The sequence below is a fragment of the Aplidium turbinatum genome, chromosome 7 (genome assembly GCF_918807975.1).
Source record: "Aplidium turbinatum chromosome 7, kaAplTurb1.1, whole genome shotgun sequence".
Classification (NCBI taxonomy): Eukaryota; Metazoa; Chordata; class Ascidiacea; order Aplousobranchia; family Polyclinidae; genus Aplidium; species Aplidium turbinatum.
The window spans coordinates 5,646,414-5,667,227 of NC_137478.1; the positions used below are offsets into that span (position 1 = coordinate 5,646,414).

The 20,814-nt window shown below is 36.9% G+C and overlaps 1 protein-coding gene across 1 annotated transcript; it reads left to right on the forward strand.

The window, feature by feature from the left end:
- Nucleotides 1-1,248: 1,248 nt before the first annotated feature.
- On the forward strand, nt 1,249-20,587 carry LOC145773688 (uncharacterized). Its single transcript, XM_082584825.1, has 14 exons — nt 1,249-1,409; nt 9,133-9,593; nt 9,903-10,021; nt 11,312-11,438; nt 11,734-11,867; nt 12,465-12,591; nt 13,489-13,604; nt 14,202-14,331; nt 14,620-14,680; nt 15,145-15,291; nt 16,787-16,918; nt 17,837-17,996; nt 18,550-18,620; nt 19,611-20,587. The coding sequence occupies exons 1-14, from the start codon at nt 1,249-1,251 to the stop codon at nt 19,831-19,833; spliced, it is 2,169 nt and encodes a 722-aa protein (XP_082440951.1). The 3' UTR covers nt 19,834-20,587.
- Nucleotides 20,588-20,814: the final 227 nt, after the last annotated feature.

The window sequence follows — 20,814 nt, forward strand, 5'->3', positions numbered from 1 at the left end:
CTGGTCTCTATTCAGCGGCACCTAGTGAATGGAATAACTCCCCGGCAACAACACTTCAAAAACTTCACTCTGCCAATCTCGGTAACCGGCCCTGCGTCAAAAGCCTCTACAAGTATGCGAAACTACCAGGAACAACCTATCAAGGCTTAGTCAGTCCGAGGATAAAGATCCACAACTGAAAAACCAACCGCATGAGGGTGGCTTTTGTTTCTCTTCATGCATTGTTAATTCAAAACCAAACACTTAGTCTAATTGGCCTGTAAGTTATTTGACAGCTTTTTTGCATTTAAACATTAGGATTAACATATTTCAATCACGCCTGTCAGGATTTAGATTACCCAGAGATTTATTTGTTTTAGAGACAATTGAATATTTTCCTTTGTGAGCCGTTTCAAATATTTGCTTTGATGTTTCGGAGAAATGGCGTCAATTTGAGCAATTACTCAACCGGAATGCGTAATTGGGCATTCTGACTGGGCGTTGTTCGATCACCAAATAAACAATTCAACACATTAAACTTTTTCACATTTGGTTAACCTTGACAAAAGACACAAGTCTGAGTGTGAAGTAGCCTTACATGGCCTAGGCTGTTCATTAAAAATTAAGTAACATTTTGACTATTGCTGCTGCTATCTTCACATACAATTTTTAAGTTATCACATGGCGTGACTTTTGAGTAGCAATAAAACACTCTAATGGCTCCCAAGTTTTTTAAGTGGCAGACCTTCCAATACCATTTGTCTTGCGGACCCAGACTTCTAAGTGTATCCCGGAGCAAATTTCCATTAAAAGTAAATGTATGAATTTCATCGCTTATGTTTTCATAACTTTTCCTCAATTCAATGCAGGGGTCTAGGTTGGAAACCACTAAAATAGACGATCCGGTTAGCTCACATGATTCCTTGATGGTCTGTTTCCCAAAAGTAAACAAATAGTTTTACTGTCAGGGCATTTACCATCTGTCATAATATATATCCTACTGTCGCACGGGGCTAAACTCGCTGTGGTCTGACAGGCTATAACCTTATTGACAGAGGTGGGCTGTACCGAGTACAATTGTGCCGCGGTACATTTTGTGTACCGGTACCGCGGTACTTTTTGAAATTTGTACCGGTTGCCTAAATACCCAGTACTTTTTTGGTCAAAATACCCGGTACTTTTTTTTCAACAATGTTCCACAGCACTGATTATCAACTCGCCATGGCGTTGCATCCACATTTTCGGCTCTCGTTGATCCCACAATCGAACATGGATGAGCGATATTCATTTCTTTCGGAAAGCATAGCGAAAAGCATCAAGTCTCGGTTGATCAGCAAGCTTGAATCTTTGCTTGAGCAAGATTGTCAGAATAAAGCTGAAAGCAGGAGCGACGACTTAGAAGAAGTTGTTCAGCAAGACGAGTTTTTTCGGTTTTTTGTTTGAACAACCGAGAAGCCGACGACAAAGTGCATCTAAACTGGTTGATGAATTTCTCAAAATGAGTCCTCAGAGATGCATCACAGATGCATGCTTTAAGCATCCGACCATCGAAAGATTGTTTATTAAAACAAACCCTTCAAGTGCTGCTATTGAAAGAGTTTTTTCCACGGCTAAAGACACTTTGAAGCCGAAACGAGCTGGATTAAGTGACACTCATTTTGAGATGCTACTGTTTTTGAAAGCGAATGCCTAGAACAGGCTTGCCCTAAACTTTTACTAAATACCCAGTTAGTTATAAAGTAATAGGCCTATAACTTTAGGGTCTTATCAATTTTTTTTTGTAAAGTGTTGGGGACTGCACTGCAATTCCTAAAATTTTTTTAGTACTTTCTTTGCTTTGAATTGTGTGTGTTAAAATAGGAGTCCAATGAGGATTCGTTGTTTTGCGGTTTGCTCCGTATGTGGCATAATTACTGCTTTTCAAATGTTATGGGCTCCTGTTTAATCTTTAGAGATAAATATTGAACAAAGGTGTAAAAAGTAGTCCATTTAAATAGTCAAGTAAAAGCAGTCCACAGTTACTGAGGGTCAATTCTAATTCGTTACAATTACAAGTAGAAAGTACCAAAACACATTATCACTCAAGTAAAATTAAAAAGGTACTGATCTTCAAAATTACTCAAGTAGAATTAGTAAATTTTGCAGTCAAAAAACAAATATTTTTGACAAACTTCATCGAGTTTTGAAAAAATAATTCAAAATCCCAATATTTTTAGTCATAAAATATCTCAATTAATAGTTTAATTTTTAATGAATCATTTAGGTCTTAGAAAGATAAACTTTTATTCTTTTTAACAAAACTTTTCATTTTTTAACAATTTTTCTTTAAAATATTTTTTTATCTTAGAAATGATACCTTTTTAACAGATTTTTATCGAAGTTACAACTTTCTACTTGACAAAATATAAAATTACTCGAGTAACGTTACTTTGGCATAAAACTAAACAAGTGAAAGTAGAAAGTAATGAAAAATAACACTACTCAAAAAGTACTAGTTACTGAACATTGCTACTTAACATAAATATAAAAAAGAATTATAGTGTCACTGTCTTTTATTTTTTGCAAGTTGCTTTTATGTTATGCTAATTTTTATGCTAATTGCAAGCCAGTCCATTTTAGCTGGAACGGCAATCGAAAGGGCGCCGGCTCAGCACTGCTCAAGAGCATGCGGCTGTGTCTGTGGCAGGACACTTTAAAAGCATGCCTGAAGATGGACACAAAGATTGACTTCCTTGCCTTCCCGTCCACTTAATCAAAATCTTCAACCACCGGGTGTAAGCCTGGATACGACAAACAAAAAAGCAGTTTTTTTGTTTTATTGCTACTTAAAGTAACACTACTTTCATTACTTTACACCTCTGATGTTGAATGGCCTTTACTTCCAATAGCTTTCTATACGGCATGTTGGGTTGGCCCTTAACTATAAGTCTATAAACTAACAAGTAGCCTATTAATATGCCTACCTTAAATTTAAGCATTTAGCCTATAGGCTACTGAGCAAAATCAAGAGACTTGTGACTTTATTTTCCGATCTGTTCCATTCAGCTTGGCGTGCCTACCAAAGGGCTGGTTGAACAGTCTTTGTGTAGAATATGAACATCGTCATGGCGCGTTGCTGTTACTTGTTAATATAATTGGGATGGAGATGAATCGCATTTGTAGTTTTAAATGTAAGATTATTTCGATTACAATCACAAAAAAATTCATCATTCTAACTCTTGTAACTTGTATTTAAAAAATTACCGTACCGAGTACCGTACCGGTACCGCGGTACTTTTTGAAAATAGTACCGGTACCGCGGTATTATTTTTGACCAGTACCGAGTACCAGTACCGCGGTACTTTTAAATTATACTTTGCCCATCTCTGCTTATTGGCGTAGTTATTTTAAAATATCGATTAAAGAACAAATTTAAATCATTATGGACCAAAGTAAATGACTGTGGATTTTGTTAAGAAACAGTAACAGTCTTTATTGGCATTTATGATCTGTATGCCTCTATGAAAGGCCTATGTAACAAATGAAAGCTTGGTTAAGGGGAATTTAATCACCACACGACTCCCTTGAAGAGGATTATCTGAAGCTCTATATTGTCTGGTATATTGGTCGCCGTCATAATGGGGGATAAAGAAAGCATTATTTGGGGCAGGGCAGATAAGAAAGCAAGTCAGGCCGGATTGGCTTACCCAGCAAATATCCTATTTGAGTTTCTCTGAAAAGCGGCATCTCTGCAATTAGCCTAAGGATGGTGTCTCTCTTCAGCTGCGTCAAAACAAGAATGAGGTTTTTCATAACATGCTGCGTGCCTATCAAAAATCATTCGCCCCATAAAAAGCATTTTCACAATATGCTGTGTCTTTCAAAAGTTTTTCGGCCATTCAAAAAATCCTGGGTCCTAGATTTCCCCAGAATTTCTTGTAATTTGTAAATAATGCTATTGGCTTAATTAGGTTCTACTTCACGCCGGAAGGCTTACTTTATTTTTGCGTCGGTTAATGTCAAATCGATGTTAAAAATAGAACTACACATTTCTTTTCTCAACACTGTCCTACATTCTCTGAAGATTTACATTGGTTGTTTCTGATATAGATAACGCGACGACGCTTCACCAACTTGACGAATTTTTCAATCAAAATAAATGCAAATATTTACTTTACAACAAACGCACGTTGCCAACGCACAGCATTCAGCCACAAATTATTTACGACCTTATTAGATCATTATTTGTTTGATCGAGTCTTGTTTACCGATGCTTTTAAAGCTTGCTCCTTCTTATTTCACAAGGAGCCTGTACTGTAGCATCAGCAATTTTGTAGTGAACTTGTTCAGTGAAAGGTTGTTTGAAATTGTAATTTCATAAGGGTTACAGGAGATGTAGTAAACAAATTTAGAAACAGAGTTGTCTCCAGATATGTTTTGTGGCAATGAAATTGCAACAAAACAATGCCTTCCTGATAGTTGTGATGAGGACACCAGGGGTACACCCAAGTAAACTACAATAAGACATTTTTCACTGACGTACACTGAACAGACCAGAGTAGATTGAGTTTCGTCTAAAACGGTGACTCCTTGATAATTAATCGAATGTTTAGCGTCTTTGTGGCTTCTTTGGCCAATCAACTTAATTCCATTGTATTTTTATGAATGCTCCAGGAAGGAAGCAGAAGCTGGTAATAATAATGTTATTGTTTTATTTATTTTCGCTTTACAGCTGCTAAAGTCTTTTAGCCACAGGGCTCATTTTTAATTTTGTATCAAATTTAGAATGTCATCACATTGTTATCGTACCTGACTTATTCTCACTGCGTTATGCAAGAAAGAACAGAATCGGTACCGTTTTTAAAGTCTTGTGCATGACCGACCTGGAATCGATCTGTGATCTACCAGCACTAGAGCCCACGGAGATAACCACTTGGCCACTGAGTGCATAAATGTCAGCAATATAGACAAATTTCCACGCTTTTGCACAGTAGACTACAACACAACCAGCAAACCAGTTCTTTTTACAATGTTTCAACGTCAACAGACGTAGAATCAATGTAAAAAAGACTGCTTGGCTGGTAAAGAAATTGTTGACTCACATCAAGAAGCACAATGCTTTTATATTGAATTGCTTGTAGCGTTTTACGTAGAATATTTTGTTATGGGATCTTGTTGCTCAAAAAACGCTTCTGTCGGAGTAAAAGAAACCATAGGACCTAAACCTACAAACAATCGATTAATCATTACAGAAAGCGTGGGAGGAATAAACGCTTGTTCAGGTGAGATGTAGATTTTAACATAATGTATTTTAGGCCATCAGCTCATTTGTACTTAACTTTAGAAAAAAATCATCATGAAACGTTTTAGAAAAACTTTCGAAAACATGGCGCTTTTCAATTGAGCTATTACGACATTGTCTCCGAAGAGAAATTACTTCAAGCCTCAGTTTGTGCTATAGCCTACTGTGCTTTGTGCTGTTTATTGAGTAAAGATGGCTGAAGTTATGCCCGCCATCAATAGAACTTGACACAGTGCGGAGAAATCAAACATTCTTTACATTTTATAACCAACAATAAATAAAATAATCTGCAGCATTTGGCATTGCAATCTGTCTAAACTGGAAATTTAGTGAAATTGCTTTCTTCGTGGCTATTAGGTTAAAAGAAGGGATCTAGTTGGAGCCTCTATTAAAATAAATAGACTAGGTCAGAAAAATGAAAATGCATAACTTCTGTTGATATATTGTAGCCTATGACGTCTGCAAAACTATAAAACAATTTCAACGTAAGTTTACAAGATAGACTAATAGCTTACAGTTGCACTATACTTGGTTGAACATCAAAGGGTGGAATTTTAATACGGTTGTATAATTCGGCTGTACGTGTAGCCTATTTCGGTATCAGCAAACATTACAGCCATCTTTTTGGCGCAAAATGATTGAATGATTGCGGGAATTGCTATCCTGTGATTAAAAAGGCCTCTTTGGAAAAATTAATTTCTGCAGTTTAATATAATTGTAGTAGGTTTAAAAGTCTGAAACAGGCCTGGTCATGGAGATTAATAGCCTATGATAATCGGGTTTTATGTTGTGTCGATTATCACAACATGCAGTGCATGGTGATTAGGCTACACCAGCCTCACAACCACGGCTTTGGAGCAGGCGTAAATGTTAAGTTGCTCCAGCTCCAGCTGCGTAGCTCTATTTTATCATAAATTAGCTCCAGCTCCTGCTCCGGAGCTTATTGATACCACTGCTCCGGCTCCTGCTCCAGGCTCCGAAAAGTGCTTTCATTAAAATATTGACGACATATTAATTTAATTTCTAAAGCTTAAAACTGCCTGCAGCCAACTGTTGCTAAAAATGGCACAACTTTATGAAATTTAAGATACTTTCATCAAAATGTCATGTAGAACTGCGTTTTAAAACATTTTCGTTAATTCAACGTCTGATTACGCAATTAATTTCTTAATTTTGTGAAGAGTTGGTGTTAAATTATGTGAATTCAGCCAATAGTAGTAAAATCTTATGAAATACATCGGAGCCGGAGCTATTTTTCAACAACTGCTTCCATCTCCTGCTCCAGCTCCACTTGAGTTTCACGTAGCTCCAGCTCCGGCTCCAGCTCCGTTGAAAATGCACGGCTCCGGGGCTCCGGCTCCAAAGCTTTGATCACAACACACAACAAGAAGGAGAAAACTGCTATATATTCATCGAAACAAGTATTTTGGTATGCTACTAAGTGCCATGCCTAAGTGCCATGCCGAAGTACTAAGGCACAGCCGCTTGATTTAGAGCGGTATCGATCCCACAAGTAGCAGTGGCAGAGTGGTTAGCGCGTTGGGCTCGCAGTCGAGAGCCTGCATGTTCGACTCCAGCCACTCGCACTTGCTGTTGTTTCTCTGGGCAAGAAACTTTACGATAATTGCCTCTTACCCAGTGATCGATTTCGAGTAATGGGTAGTACCAAATTTAAGTCATAGGTAGAGTAGACAACCGGAAATAGACATTGCCGTCGGCTGCAGCGTGGGTCAGGTGTACGTCGGAAGGCGTACATCGATGCATAGCGCTCAAGTCCGCTTTCCCGCAATGCAGGATAAAGATATGAAAAACAACAAAAAACAAAACAGAGTGAAGTTTCCTCTTATTATTGAAGTGTTAGTTGTTGTCGGTGTAATGTTTCGCGGAATCCTTGACGTCTAATTATCTCGGACGAACTGTCATATAAACAAACAGATAACTTTATTTGAATCTCAACATGTACTCTGACATCAACATAAACTAGCAACGTAAACGCCCACATAGCTGCGGCACTAAAACGATTGACTTATTATTGGAACTCGAGTTTGAAAAAGACGCAACGCTGCCAGGAAAGCGTATTTAACAGCGGCCAATCAAGAGGTCATGGAAGACGCGTAAGGCAAAATACAAAACACAAGGTACAAACTTAAAAGGCAAGTTCTCAAATAAATTAAAAGTTTAAAGGCACGTTTCCAATATTACTGTCGGTGAATTCTTCTTACTAGGTGCGGTTGAAGAGAATGCTGTCCTTGAAGTGTGTCACTCAAGTGCACGCCCCTAGAGCCGAACCGCTATTAATCGATAGCGCCGGTTCTCGACAAATAGTCCGGCACTTGCTTGACCATGTTATTCCGATGGCGAAATACACCCAAAGGAATTTGTTTGTTGCATTCAACTTATCAGGGAGGCGTTCACTTTCAGTGCTCGTAGGCAAAAAGCAGTAGGCCATTTAAATAGGTCTACAAAATTCCACAATTCAACTTTAGAAGAACATTCCATGTTTTTAGTGACATCTTAATAAAATTAAATTTAACGTCAACATTACTACTGAATAAACTTTACTGAAAAAAGTAATTTTGAGTATACTTTTTAGTTGTTCCAACTACAAATGGCAACATTGGACAAAGCTCGCTGCTACCACTAATTGAAACGTAAGTAAATATTCACAAAAATGTTTTAAAAATGTATATTAATAAATTGTTTTAATTTTAAAACTGTCTTGTGTCTACATTCTTCAGGTTGGTTATTTCAACTGAATGAATACACAATACCTTTGTTTAAAAAACGTATAAAGTCGTTGCTTTTGACAGTCGCGTTTGTAGTTAATTTATTACGATATACGACTTGACAATTCAAAACCGTTTAGGTCGCTTCTTTCCGTCCATGTTCTAATTTTATGTCGGAATCTTTTGTTTGCTATACAAATAACAATAAAATATTCGACTGAAGTGAAACTGCGGTTTTATTTAAACCTGTTGATAACTCACTGTAAAGTTTAAAGTATAACTCAAGTTTTATTATTGTTTTGTTTTTTTTCTTCTAAGAGTTAAGGGCAATGCAAAAACATGACTTAACATTTAATCGCGTAAAAACTATGCTACGTACACATATCATGTATAATAATAATCCATTGTTGGCTTTATACTCAAACCCATTTAGTGTTGTAGTTTTGTTCATGTTGTTTGGCTTACTGGTAGGCTAGTCATCAGATTTAGTTTTGTTCCAATTGTTAATTGCCCCATACTTCCATCTTCCTTTATTAAAAACTCATGCTATTGTTTTGTCAACAGCTGTGCCAAATCGACAGTATTAAATGTTTATAGCCTACTTTATCAATATCAGCAATTGGTGTAAAACAGAGGTATTTTTATTCAAAAGTAACATGCCATTGTCAAATTTACAATACTAAGCATTGGCATAGAGTGACATATTCGATTGGGGGACTCTCCAGAAGCAAAAATATTTAACTTGACTTGACAATTTACTGTATCTTGGCTGTAGGAATTTTTGGTCTATGTCTACATGACATTTGAAATTTACCCATTTTTTTTATTTATTTATTTATTTGGTCAGACCAGAAGATAGAGGTGCATAGGCTTTATCCAATAAACACATTTGCATTAAAATCTTGCTATTTTTACCTTTCTAACTTCGCCTATTTGCAAACGTGTACGACAGAGTGTTTCTCCTTTTTCATACCAGGGTGCACCCGCAGACCCCCGAAAATGAAATGCTACTGATGCTAAGTATTTTATTTATTTATTTACGCTTGAGGTTGTATTTTTCATATCGTGTAGCATTTTAAAAATGCTAGTTAATAATTGTTTATCGTGGAAGGCTAATCAACTCAATTTTTTGTTTATGTATTTTAGTCCTCAAGGTGTTTTCACGCAAGAAACAGAATCAATCAACACATACAACAGCCAAGATAACTCTGCTGCAAGAGCTACTCTCATATTTCCTTCCTACTCTGGCTACCGGAACCAGGATCAGTTCGGAATTCAAAAGAAAACGACTGGACCAGACTCAACACCAACTGCACTGGTTGCTCCTTTTCAAACCAATTCATCAACTTTAAGTGTAAATAAACCGGGCGTGAATCTTGAGATTGGAAGAGCTTCCCCTCTTTTATCTAGATACTCCCCACTTCTTACACCGAACTCTGGAAGACGAACTCAGCCCGTCGGGGTATTTGATAGCCACTTATCGAACACGCGCAGAGGCTCGGTGGAGTCTGGAGGCTTTGATTCGGATTTAGAATATGAAAATGAAGAATTATTACCTCTCCCAAACACAATATCGAACTCGGATGAGAGCAGAACCTCCTCTCCAGGTATGAATTTAATGATTTTGACAATGAACGCATTATCTAAGCCTGTAAAGGATTTGTCAATAAAATGAACATTGATGTCATGTCTTTATTGCGCACCTATTGTGCTATTATTAGATAGGGCACTATTTCCAATAGTGTGATGCGGTTATGAAACTTCCATGCATGTGTGATTTCAGCTAGAGTTGTTCATTTGTTTGATATGGTATGGAGACTTGCTGTGTTTGTGCAACTTAAAAGCAATTGGTATTTCTAGTGGTGTTATTTTTTTAAAACCTTCTATTCTTTATCTGCTGTTTTCTAAACTTTCAGAAACTTTGAAAATCGTTGAATCAAAACACAATGATGCAGAAACTCAAAGTGAATTGATTCCAAAAGACACAAAGAAAACTTTCAAAGATGTAGAAATAGAGACGGAAAAGTTTATCATGGTAAGGCATCAAATTGCTTGTCCCAATAGCTCGGTTGGTTAAGCGCCAGACGTTGTGAACGTAGAAACTGCAAGATCAACTGGGGCTAGTTCGGTTCTAGGTGTGTGCACTTGAGCAACGCACTGCAAGGACAGCTTTCATTCAGCCGCAAGCCCGCAACCATGTGTAATAATTTATAGACACAACACCTCAATGAGCAAAAAATTTGCTGTGTCAATCTATTTTACCGAGCCTGCGTCAATGGTCCAAAGCCTTTACAAGAATGCGAAACTGTCAGAATTCAGCTTCCAAAGAAGCTTTTGAATCAGAGAAAACATATATTCACAATCAATCAAGTTGATATTGATAGCAAGGTTTCGTTAGTTTTTTGACAACAAATCTGATCTTTCATATAGCCTATGCCTAACAAACTTTACTACTTTGCTAATATTATAATTTATAGTAAAACGTTTATAATTTATTAAATGATACCGGTATTTGTTTCAAACTAAATCGCTTCACTGTATAAAAATTGAAATGTAACAAATTTAAGGGGATGTTCGAGCCAAAAATGTCTAAACAAAATCGTCTTTTACTTGCTTCATATTTCAAACGAAGCATCTCTGCACAACATATGTTTTTTTACAAACAGAAACCATTCAAAACATCGATTTGATATTTACTTTCTTAGTAGCTATATGTTTTTAAAATATCTGAACCATAGTGGCGTACGCAGAAAATTTTCCTGGGGAGGTTTAAAAAAATGCAGGAGACAATGTTAAACCATAGGTAAACTGCATTTTTTTACGCCAGAAACAAAAGAAGGCCCATGAGAATGGGCCTTTTTTTCGTAGGAATGGGCCTTCTTTTCACAAATCGTAGGTATAGTATAGAGACTAAATTGTGCTCATGATGAAAACTACAAGATGGCGGATTAGGCTAACCTTCACTAACATTTATACGTTTTTTTCGTCGTAAATTAGTTGATTAAATGGGCAATGCAATGTAAATTATGAATGTAATCTACTGTCCACAAAACTATTAATAAATTGTGTTGATGAAGAAAAATAGAGGATAACCCATTAAATAAAGTCATGATAAGAAAAAAAACAATAAGAAAATATCAAATATCAAGCTCACTGTTTTTAACCCCTAACTCCCCCCTTACCCCCTTGCGTACGCCACTGATCTGAACTCTTTTAGAAACACAGCTAAGATATTTGCACAAGTTCTTTAGGCCCAGTTGGAATAGTAATGTAGGCTAATTTCAAAAATTAAAACTTAGTATTTACAACTCATTAATGTTTTAAGATGGTGGATGCCAGCATTGGGACTGACAGCGACAATGTTTATCGGTCAAACCAAACCCGACAAGTTCAAGCGAATTTGCAAAAGAAACCAACAACCACTTGCAGCATTTCAGTGGGGACGGAACCATGTAATTTATCATACAAACTCACGTTATATTTTTGTGACAATTAGTAGCTTTCAGCAGGTTTGATAGCTTTAAATTCAATGTTGGGAATCCCAAGATTGACCCGCTAGAAGCATGAAAAAATTCAACTGCTGTATTTGGCTATCTTCAACTTTCACTTGTCTAAGATTGCCTGTGTCAAGGTACATTAGCATTGGATAAACAAATCTCCTTTGCTATCACTTTATCTACAGTTCTACACGAATTGTCTTGTTTACCAAGTCATGTTTGACAATAATCTTTTGATGTGTTTTCACAGTGGAAGCTTCCTTGGCTTCATTGAAGAAACCAACATCTCAGCCAGCAAAATCATCACCTGTGCATGATACAAGTGGGCCTAAGCCTATGAAAGCAAATGCTGGTACCGGAACGGAAGAGGAACATTTTGTGCAGGTGGTGTAGCTTAGCTAGGCTATGTAAAATATTTAACCGTTGATATTATGACAGCAAAGTAGGCTACTTGTGGAATTTTTCAAAACAACTCAGTATCGGAGTTGTTCAGACTGTTGCTATTACTTCTGATAGCTTTAGATTTCATTTTGTGCTTCTATGCGTTATTTCCATGGCTAAAACTAGTAGGCCTTTGCGTCCCAAGGTGTTTTAGATAAGTTTTAGCTGCTAAATTCGCAAAAAAATTTTTTATCAGAATTAACATTAGGCTATATATCTGTCATTGGCTTAAAAGCTTCAAAACTATCAGTAGGCTATTGATATGTTGACTGGCGGATGCAACTGATGGTATTGTAAAACACTAAATAAAAATATATGTTTGTGAAAGTAAAATATAGTAAAAAATCAGATTACGCTTACGGACTTTTGTAGCCTAAAACTGCAAGAATAAGCTGGATGGCTAATGGATGATTTGCTTTTTCCAAGTAACAAAATCGCTTCTTTGTGCGTAATAAAGATATGCAGATACTTTATTCACCATTAAAAAAATAGGTTTCATATGTTGGGCTTAGTTTAATATAGTTTCCACTAAATTTTCAGATGGTTGATGCTTGCGTTGGGACTGACAGTGATAGCTTTTACCGATCAACAAAATCAACTACAGTTCAAGTGGATTTGAATAAGAAGACCAATGCCAAGACTACTACAAGCATGGCTATAGGAACAGGTGCCAAAATATAAGTTATATTGGCAAATAGGCTAGACCAGGGCTTCCTAAACTATGGGTAGCAACCCTAAACAGGGTCGCAAATCTTAATTTTAGGGTCATTAAATTCAAAATGGGCCTACCTACAGAGGGTAGTTGCCCACCAAGGAGTAGACAAAGAAACTTATTTTCTGAAATGGGTTTGCACAATAGAAACAAGTTTGAAAAGCCCAGGTATAGACCTTTTATTATTTACTTCACAGCGTAGATTCTAACGATCTGTTTTAGCCTGATGCGGCGAGTTCGTTGTGGCAATATCGAATTACACTAGCTTTCGGAACACAGTTCCCTAGTCATGTGCTATGACGAATCTTTTTTTATTTACCTACTATCGCTAGCCGGACCTACTCATGCCCAGCTAGTATGAAATTATGGTTAGGCTACTTTTCTTTTGCCTCCCAAATTTTATCACCGAGAGCAGCCATTGATATGCATGTCAACGGTTAGCCGCTGTTCTTCAAATCTCCATTTCCGTGACAGCAGCCATAGATTTATTTTCAGGTAGTAGCCTACTAGCAGGCGCGAATCTAAGAGTTTTTTTCGGGGGGGGCCAGAAAATTTGAAAATCAATTAAAAAGAAAGAAAAAGCTAAACAGATATGAACAATGATACTACGACATATACGATATGCTAGAAAATAGACATTAAAACAACCATTTTCATCAATTGTGATGCCGAGGGACTAATATCAGCTGTTTAGAAGCATATCAAACCATTTGATGCGGAAACATACAATTTTTCACAAAATTTCGGGGGGGGCCCGGGCCCCCTGGGCCCCCCCCATAAATCCGCGCCTGCCTACTAGTAGCCTAGTTGGCTACACTGCCGTAATCAAAACGCTCTTCTTTCTTTTTCTAGACCCAGTATTTGTTCCAGAGAAGTCGAAGAAAGCAATATCTGTGGGTACCGATGCGGAACCAAGTTCACTGAAGCATGACGCCAGTACTGAAGTTTCTACTGTCGCTTATGTCAAGGTAATGTTCGGATGATTTTTGGGAATGGAAGCTAACAGTTAAAAACGTCAAAACTTATCAACACAACAAAGGTAGCAGCCCGCCCCGATAGCTCAGTTGGTTAGCGCGTGACTTTGTGTACGAAGAGGCTTCAAGATCAAACGGCGCTGGTTCGACTCTCGAGGTGTACCTTTGAGCAACGCATTCTAAGGACTGCTCTCCATTCAGCGGCATCTAGTGAATGGAATAATTCCGCAGCAACAAGACTTCAACAATCGAAAACTTTACTCTGCCAATCTCGGTAACCGGCCCTGCATTAAAAGCCTCTACAAGTATGCGAAACTACCAGGAACGACTAATCAATGCTTTGCCAGTCCGAAGATAATAATTCAAAACTAAACCAAGATATAAAGTCAATTTTTTCACAAACAATATAAGGAAACATTGAAAAGGAAAAGATAATATTGAGATGACAATATATTATGTCGTATATCATTATTATTGTCTTATTATTATTATGATTATATTATTATCATGCATTATTTTGTTATAGTAGCATACATATTTAGGGCAGTTAGTTTGATCAAGATTTTCATATTTATTGTGGCTTATTGTTAGATGATCGATAGATGCGTGGGCACAGACAGCGACGACTTCTTTCATTCAAAGAAAGCAAGAAAAGTCAAAGTTGATTTGAAAAAGACCAAAAAAACAAAAACTAGTAGTATGGCCATCGGGACAGATCCAGGTATGAAATCAATAGAGAATTGATTAGGCCTACAATGTAGCCCATTTATGAAACTTGTGATGTCTCTTTTTAATGCTTCAATTAAACAAATACGGTAGCTTAGATTTTAAATTTTGATTATCCAAATATTAAACTCGTTTTATATTTGTAGAGCCACATATTGAAACCAGATTCAAAACTCCATTAGCGTAATTATTTTCATAAATCTTTACTCTCTCTTCATTGTCAACCGATTTATTGAAAATTAAATCATAGGCCTACTTATCTAAAAATAAATTTGTTTTGTAGTTGTTCCATCACCGAAATTGTCGAAAACAAATCCAAAGGTGTCAAAGAATGTTGCACCGAAGTAAGATGATAAGAAATAAAAATAGGCCTAATGCTTTTATTTCATCCACACATCTCTGTTTTCTACTGCCCTCTGCACTTTACAATATCCAAGCCTTTCCATTAAATTACCTGACATTTTCAACTTTTTCCTTCTTCTTTGTCTTTTATCATCCATATCACTTTTGATTAGCCTACATCTCTTTATGAACTCCAATGCCGAAGAGTGTGCCTATTTCATTGTGTGAGCATTTTTCGTTTTGTTTTATTAAATATCTCCGTTCGCCCATCATTTTTAAAACTTTTTAAAAAAACAAACTTATTACTCAATTTCTTAAAGAAAACTAAATGAAGCTTTCTTCTTCGCCTTGTTTTTAAATAAGCTTCCAGAAGATTTCTCAAGAAACGAGCACATGTACAAAAATGCTAATTTATTGTAATAGGCCACGTTGTTGGAATTCACCATGAAAGTTTTTATTTTTGTAGAATTAAAATGGATTCTCCTGCAAGTAACAAGAAATCTTTGGAGATTTCTTCAACTCCAACGCAGACTCCCAACAGAGTGCATTCACCCAAGCCAGAACCACATCCAATAATAGAAACTCTAGAAAACGCTTTTATCAGATTTGCAAGGTAGACGATATGATGAGTAGGCTACTCTATATATCAACTCTAAAATTAAATTAAGAGGCCACAGCTAATACGCTCAAGTGCAATTTAAAAAACAAACAAACAGCTAAACGTTCTCTTAATTTAGTTTGTATCAAAAATGCTTCGAGAACAACGCTCACAATATTACGTGCATGTGGCACTCCATCTGCTTCAGCGGCCTACGGATTGCAAAATATGTCTACGGTTAAGACTAAGGAGTACACAATTAACTGGTTAACGGTATTACATACGTAATTAAAAAAAGAAAATATGGATAGTCTTCAACGAACTTCTTATATTTCTATACTGTTTTAACACAATCTACTGTATCGCTTTTGTTAGTCTTGCAAGGCCTGGTGCGTTACGTTCTGAAATGGCTTTGCCCTTGATAGGATTTCTTTCGGGGGTTTTCTTTGCTCTGCATGATGAGTTAACGCATCGTAGGGAAGAAGCCTCTCACAAACTGGCTCTACATGCGAGACTCGATCCTCAACACCTTCTCTACAGTCACTCCCAAACAAATGGACCAGTCAGACCTCAACGCCTATCATCAAGGCGCCCATTCCATCGATATGCTACACAACTTGTGGATAAGAACTTCAGCTGCATGGAAACATGGACCCAAGAATGGAACGAGCTGCCACATATCCCTCCCCAGTTTTCAGTTATGCCAGCACTCTCCATCCCTCCTGGAGCAGACCTCTCAAGAAAGGCATGGGTCACATTGAACAGGATCAGATGTGACGTTGGCTGTACTGGAGCTAATTTGTTTAGGTGGGGGTTGCATAATTCGCCGATATGTGTCTGCGGAGCGGTAGAACAAACAATGCAACACATACTCCACGAATGTCCCATCTTACGACCCCCAAGTGGAATCACTGGTATTCGACAACTGGACCCAACTACCGTATCTTGGCTGCACGAGGAGGCATTGCCAATCTAAGCTACTGCAAGTCAAACGAGAGAAGAGAAGAAGAAGTTAACGCATCAAAAGCACAAGATCAAAAGTGCTCCCTCAAGACCATTAGCACTTTTGATAACACACCTAAGTCGATCAACATAGCAACTGTTTATTTTGTCTTGTTTTTTTTTTTATTAATATATTTTTTTACTCATATAAATTGTTAGAAATAACTTCACTTGCCTTTTTTTGTCTCATAGATTTTTTTTTTAAGTTTTTAAAAATTTTACTAAGGTGTTGCGACCGTGCCATATTTTAAACTAATTGTCCTGGTTTGGTATCATGCACGTTATAACGTCCGCGTTTTGTCGCTTGTTTTTAGATTTCTGCTACGTTTGGGCATATATTGTTTTTCGTTGTGTTGATCAGAAATAAAAACAAACTGAACTGGAAAAAATTGGAAAAGGCTAACAAAGAAGTTTTAGACTATAGTTTACAACTGCAAAGAGATAATTAGCCTAATTTGATCATTTTACTTTCTATTTCTAATTTTCCTTGACTTATTTTTTTTCACAGGTACGGCGATCTAAACAGTGAAGGTTTGGAAATGAATAACAAGAACTGGGCGAAGCTGTGTCGAGATTGTGAATTTATCGATAACAAAGGTGTTCTGGTCGGAGATATAGATGTCATTTTCTCGAGACACAAGTAAGGGATGCCTCAAAAATTAAGTGATGTTCTTTACTATCGGATATCATACGTCACTTAGTCAAAAACGAAAAACTAGTAATTAAACCAACTCAGAAGCGCAGCTAGGTTTTTCGTCGCTCGGGAACAATGGCATCCTTTCCCTTTGATGAGGAAAAACGACGCAGATGAAGATGTGATGAAAGCCATGATGTGTGATGTCTTGATGAAGATGTGTGAGAACATAAAATGTGTTACTTTACCAGAAATCTTTCATTTTCTTCAACTTTGAAAATACACTTTGGTACAAGTTCCCCTTATCCCCCAAATACGTCATTGAACTTATCCCAGTGGTATTTGGTGTAAAAAAGTATCACATGCAATCCAATATTTTTTACATGGCCTACTGTAGTTTTTATCCTAGATTTTTTTGTTTGAAATGTTGGTTATAAGTTGTCGTAACTCGTAATAACTCAGTCAAGCCATTAAACATATTGAGCTTTTTCTAGTTTTTATGAGAAAAATATCTTAAAGTAACCGCCCAACAAAACTAGCCAAAGCCAATATATCTAACTTTAACTCATTTCAAATAAAATAAACTGTTATATTTAGATCATAACTCGTTGATAACTGTGAGATGATTTTCGCTTAGTTTTGTTGTTTTAACATTTGAATAAACGTGTAAGCTTTCTTGTCATATCCAAACTTTTTCTCGGGTTAACATTTATGCTACTAACCTAAGTTATATCAATGATTTTTCTGGTAATCCAACTAATTTTGCTGCAGCAATGCAGGGATGAGTCACCATCACATCTCCAACCTTGGAGTGAATCAAAATTTTAAGTTTGACTGTTCACTGTCTCAACCTTTGTAAAATCTTTACTGATAAGAATATCTTAATTTTTTTTAACATATGTATTCTTCTTACTTATATGTCAGGCCCAAAGGACACCGTCTCATAGACTTCGAAATGTTCTTGAATTGCTTGAATGAAGTTGCTGACAGGAAGTTGTCCAAGAAGATTAAAGACGAGTGGACAAGACGAGAAATAATATACCAAAGAGTTATTGGTAAAGCGCCGGAGCTTATTGGAATCACTGTAAGTTTGTAGTGCTGAGTAATGTAGTAGGATTAGGATAGTGTTTTGAATAGGGTAGTTTAAACCCACTCTTTCCTCTTCGATATGCTCCTGTGCTTAAATAAACTTTAACTTGCATAACTATTTCACCGCATAAAGACTTTAAGGATAAAAATAAGGCGAAAACCACATCGAAAACAAAGACTTTTTTGCAGTAACACACCACCCACTTTATACAGTATATTGGGGTTACGTAGGATGCTAATGTATTCAGGTGGGTAGGTCTGCTAACTGAAGAAATCTCACGGAAGTCAGAGCTTAAAAGCTAACGTATTATGACCGATACTGAACCTGATGCCCAAACTCATAATTTAAAATAAATGACAAAAATCTGAAGGACAATAACTATGTCGCATTGGTGGGACATTCCTCTAGCAAGTCTGACTTTATAAGTTACTTTTTACCTTACTTTCTACTTTATAATTTACTTACTAACTAATATTCAATTTATGCAAAACCATCACATGGCTATGTTGCATTCACAAAGTTCTAAATGCAAACTGTTGTCTTTTAGTCAACCTCCAAAACTGGGAATGTGAATCGAATGACAGACCACAACTTGTATCCTGTTTCACACAAAATGAGGTGAGGCGTTTTGAACAAATTTACTTATCCACAAGTTTCGTTTTTCAGTTGATACAGTGGATAGGTTATGTGTTTATTACATACGGACATACCAAAGACCTTGTAAAAATAGTACTACATTTTGTTCTTGCTGAGTAAGCTACCCACCATTGATCGGATTAGGCTAATAATGCGTTTAAGTGTGTCTCTACACGACTACGCTGAAATCTTCCATAGGCAAAGCGGTAAAAGCAACGTTCAATTGCTATAGATACAACGCTGTGTAAACACACATTCTGTTGAGGATTTCATTTGCAAATAATGGGGTCGTCGTATAAAAGCTAAAGTCGTCGGACCACTCAGCATACTACAACCTAGCAAGTGCTTCAGCTCAGCAAGTAGGCTACATTTCAGCTACCGCCAAGTCAACAAATGAGATTTACGTGATCACGTCGGACTTTGCTTGGTGATCGCTTGCCAAACTGAACTTGCTGTCTTGTGACATGACAAGTTATGGCTTGCTCAGTTGTTACTTGCTCAGTTTCATCATACCAACTTCAGCCACTTGCTGAAATGTTGCTAGCTTCATTGTCACTTGCTCAGTTCAGAACTGCTGGCTTGTAGGAAACTCGAATAATAGCAATGTCATTAGGCCTACAAACTTTTGTATATGGTGACACAAAACTAAGATTTTACTGTAAACTAAAGGAATAGGTATTTTTAATAGCTTTTTCTGTGGAGACGATAAAGCAAGTGATAACGATTAAGCAAGTGAGCTTAATCTGATTATATTTTGAATTAGGCTACTGCTCAACGCTTCCCAATCTATATTTAAACTTAAACTTTTTCTTTCTGATAATTCTATTGACTCTTGAGCTTGATTTAAGTTTTTGAAGGCAGTATAGCCTACTGACATTTTCACACACACCTAAACACAGGACGGAAAAATCAAAGGACGTTTTAAAGTTTTTTCATTAGCTGAATTGACATTAATTTGTTGTAAATTTTTAGGTTTGATGAGGAAGGAAAAGGAACCGGAATTGATGACAAGTTTGAAATTACAGATTCTCAGCTTGGTTATGTGCAAGGCTATAAGGATAGAGACACATACGAATTAAAACTGTTAGGCTTAACAAGAGAGAAGTCTGGTCTAAAAGCTAACAACAGCAAACTTCCAAGCCCTCGTTCAATGCACAGACCTCAATCAAGCGCATCTATTCGTAGCGAACACTGAAGGACTCTATTTTGAACCGCATTGCTTGATCTGCTTCGTATCCAGTCATACTTTTGGGCAGCAACTTAGCCTAATTGACGAAGACCACATCATAACGCAGCCCATTATCTCGCAAAGTGAAAATCGTACATTTTCGGCTACTCTAGCAAGCTGAAGTTTAAAAATTGAGGTATATTTTTATTTGGGCTATGTTTTGTCTCTAAGTTCATTTTAGTTGCGTCTGCGTCATCTGGCCAAAATCTTTAATGCGATACCGCTCCAGAGAAGTGTTTTGAATAATAAGAATAAACTCGATTAGGATTAGTCATCATCTTTAGACTTAATCTCTTGAATACAAACACAAAACTGGCATACTTTTATCATCCATTTTGGCGTACCCGACACCATCAGCAGTTTTTCCATACACCCTTGTCCCTTATCAAACTCGACAGTTCATGTTTCTGCACTTCAATGCTCTCTTCTAATTGATGGAGAAAGGTCTTTGCTTGCCACCCTTTTTTCTAATGCCATAGTTTGGTTCCCAAAGACGAACATCACGAATTTCTTGTTAACTTTAAAAGCAGTGACCTGCCACCTGTAATCTTCGCCGTCTGATCGCATCAGTGAGAGGTGGAAGGTCACCGTAAAGGTTTTTATAGCTGAATTGCTGCTTTCAGCTAATGTTGAGTGCCTTTCTTAGAAATAGACTTGTTTAATAACCACTAAACTATTTATTTCTTCTTCAGCATAAACCGCAAAAATATAATAAAAAAATTGTGCCAAAGGTTTTCATTAATTGTTTCTGTCGTTTCTATTTGAATAAGAATGGCATGTACTGATGAAGCCACGCTTGTGTGTAAAAAGCTCTGCAATATGCTACACTTGAATTTGTCAATTTAGTGTGAAAAAACTCTTAGCTTTTTTGTCAAAAGTGTTTGAAACATTTCTTTAAATAATTTGGTTTTGAAATTCCATCGATTTTCTTTCAAAACCGGTACAGGT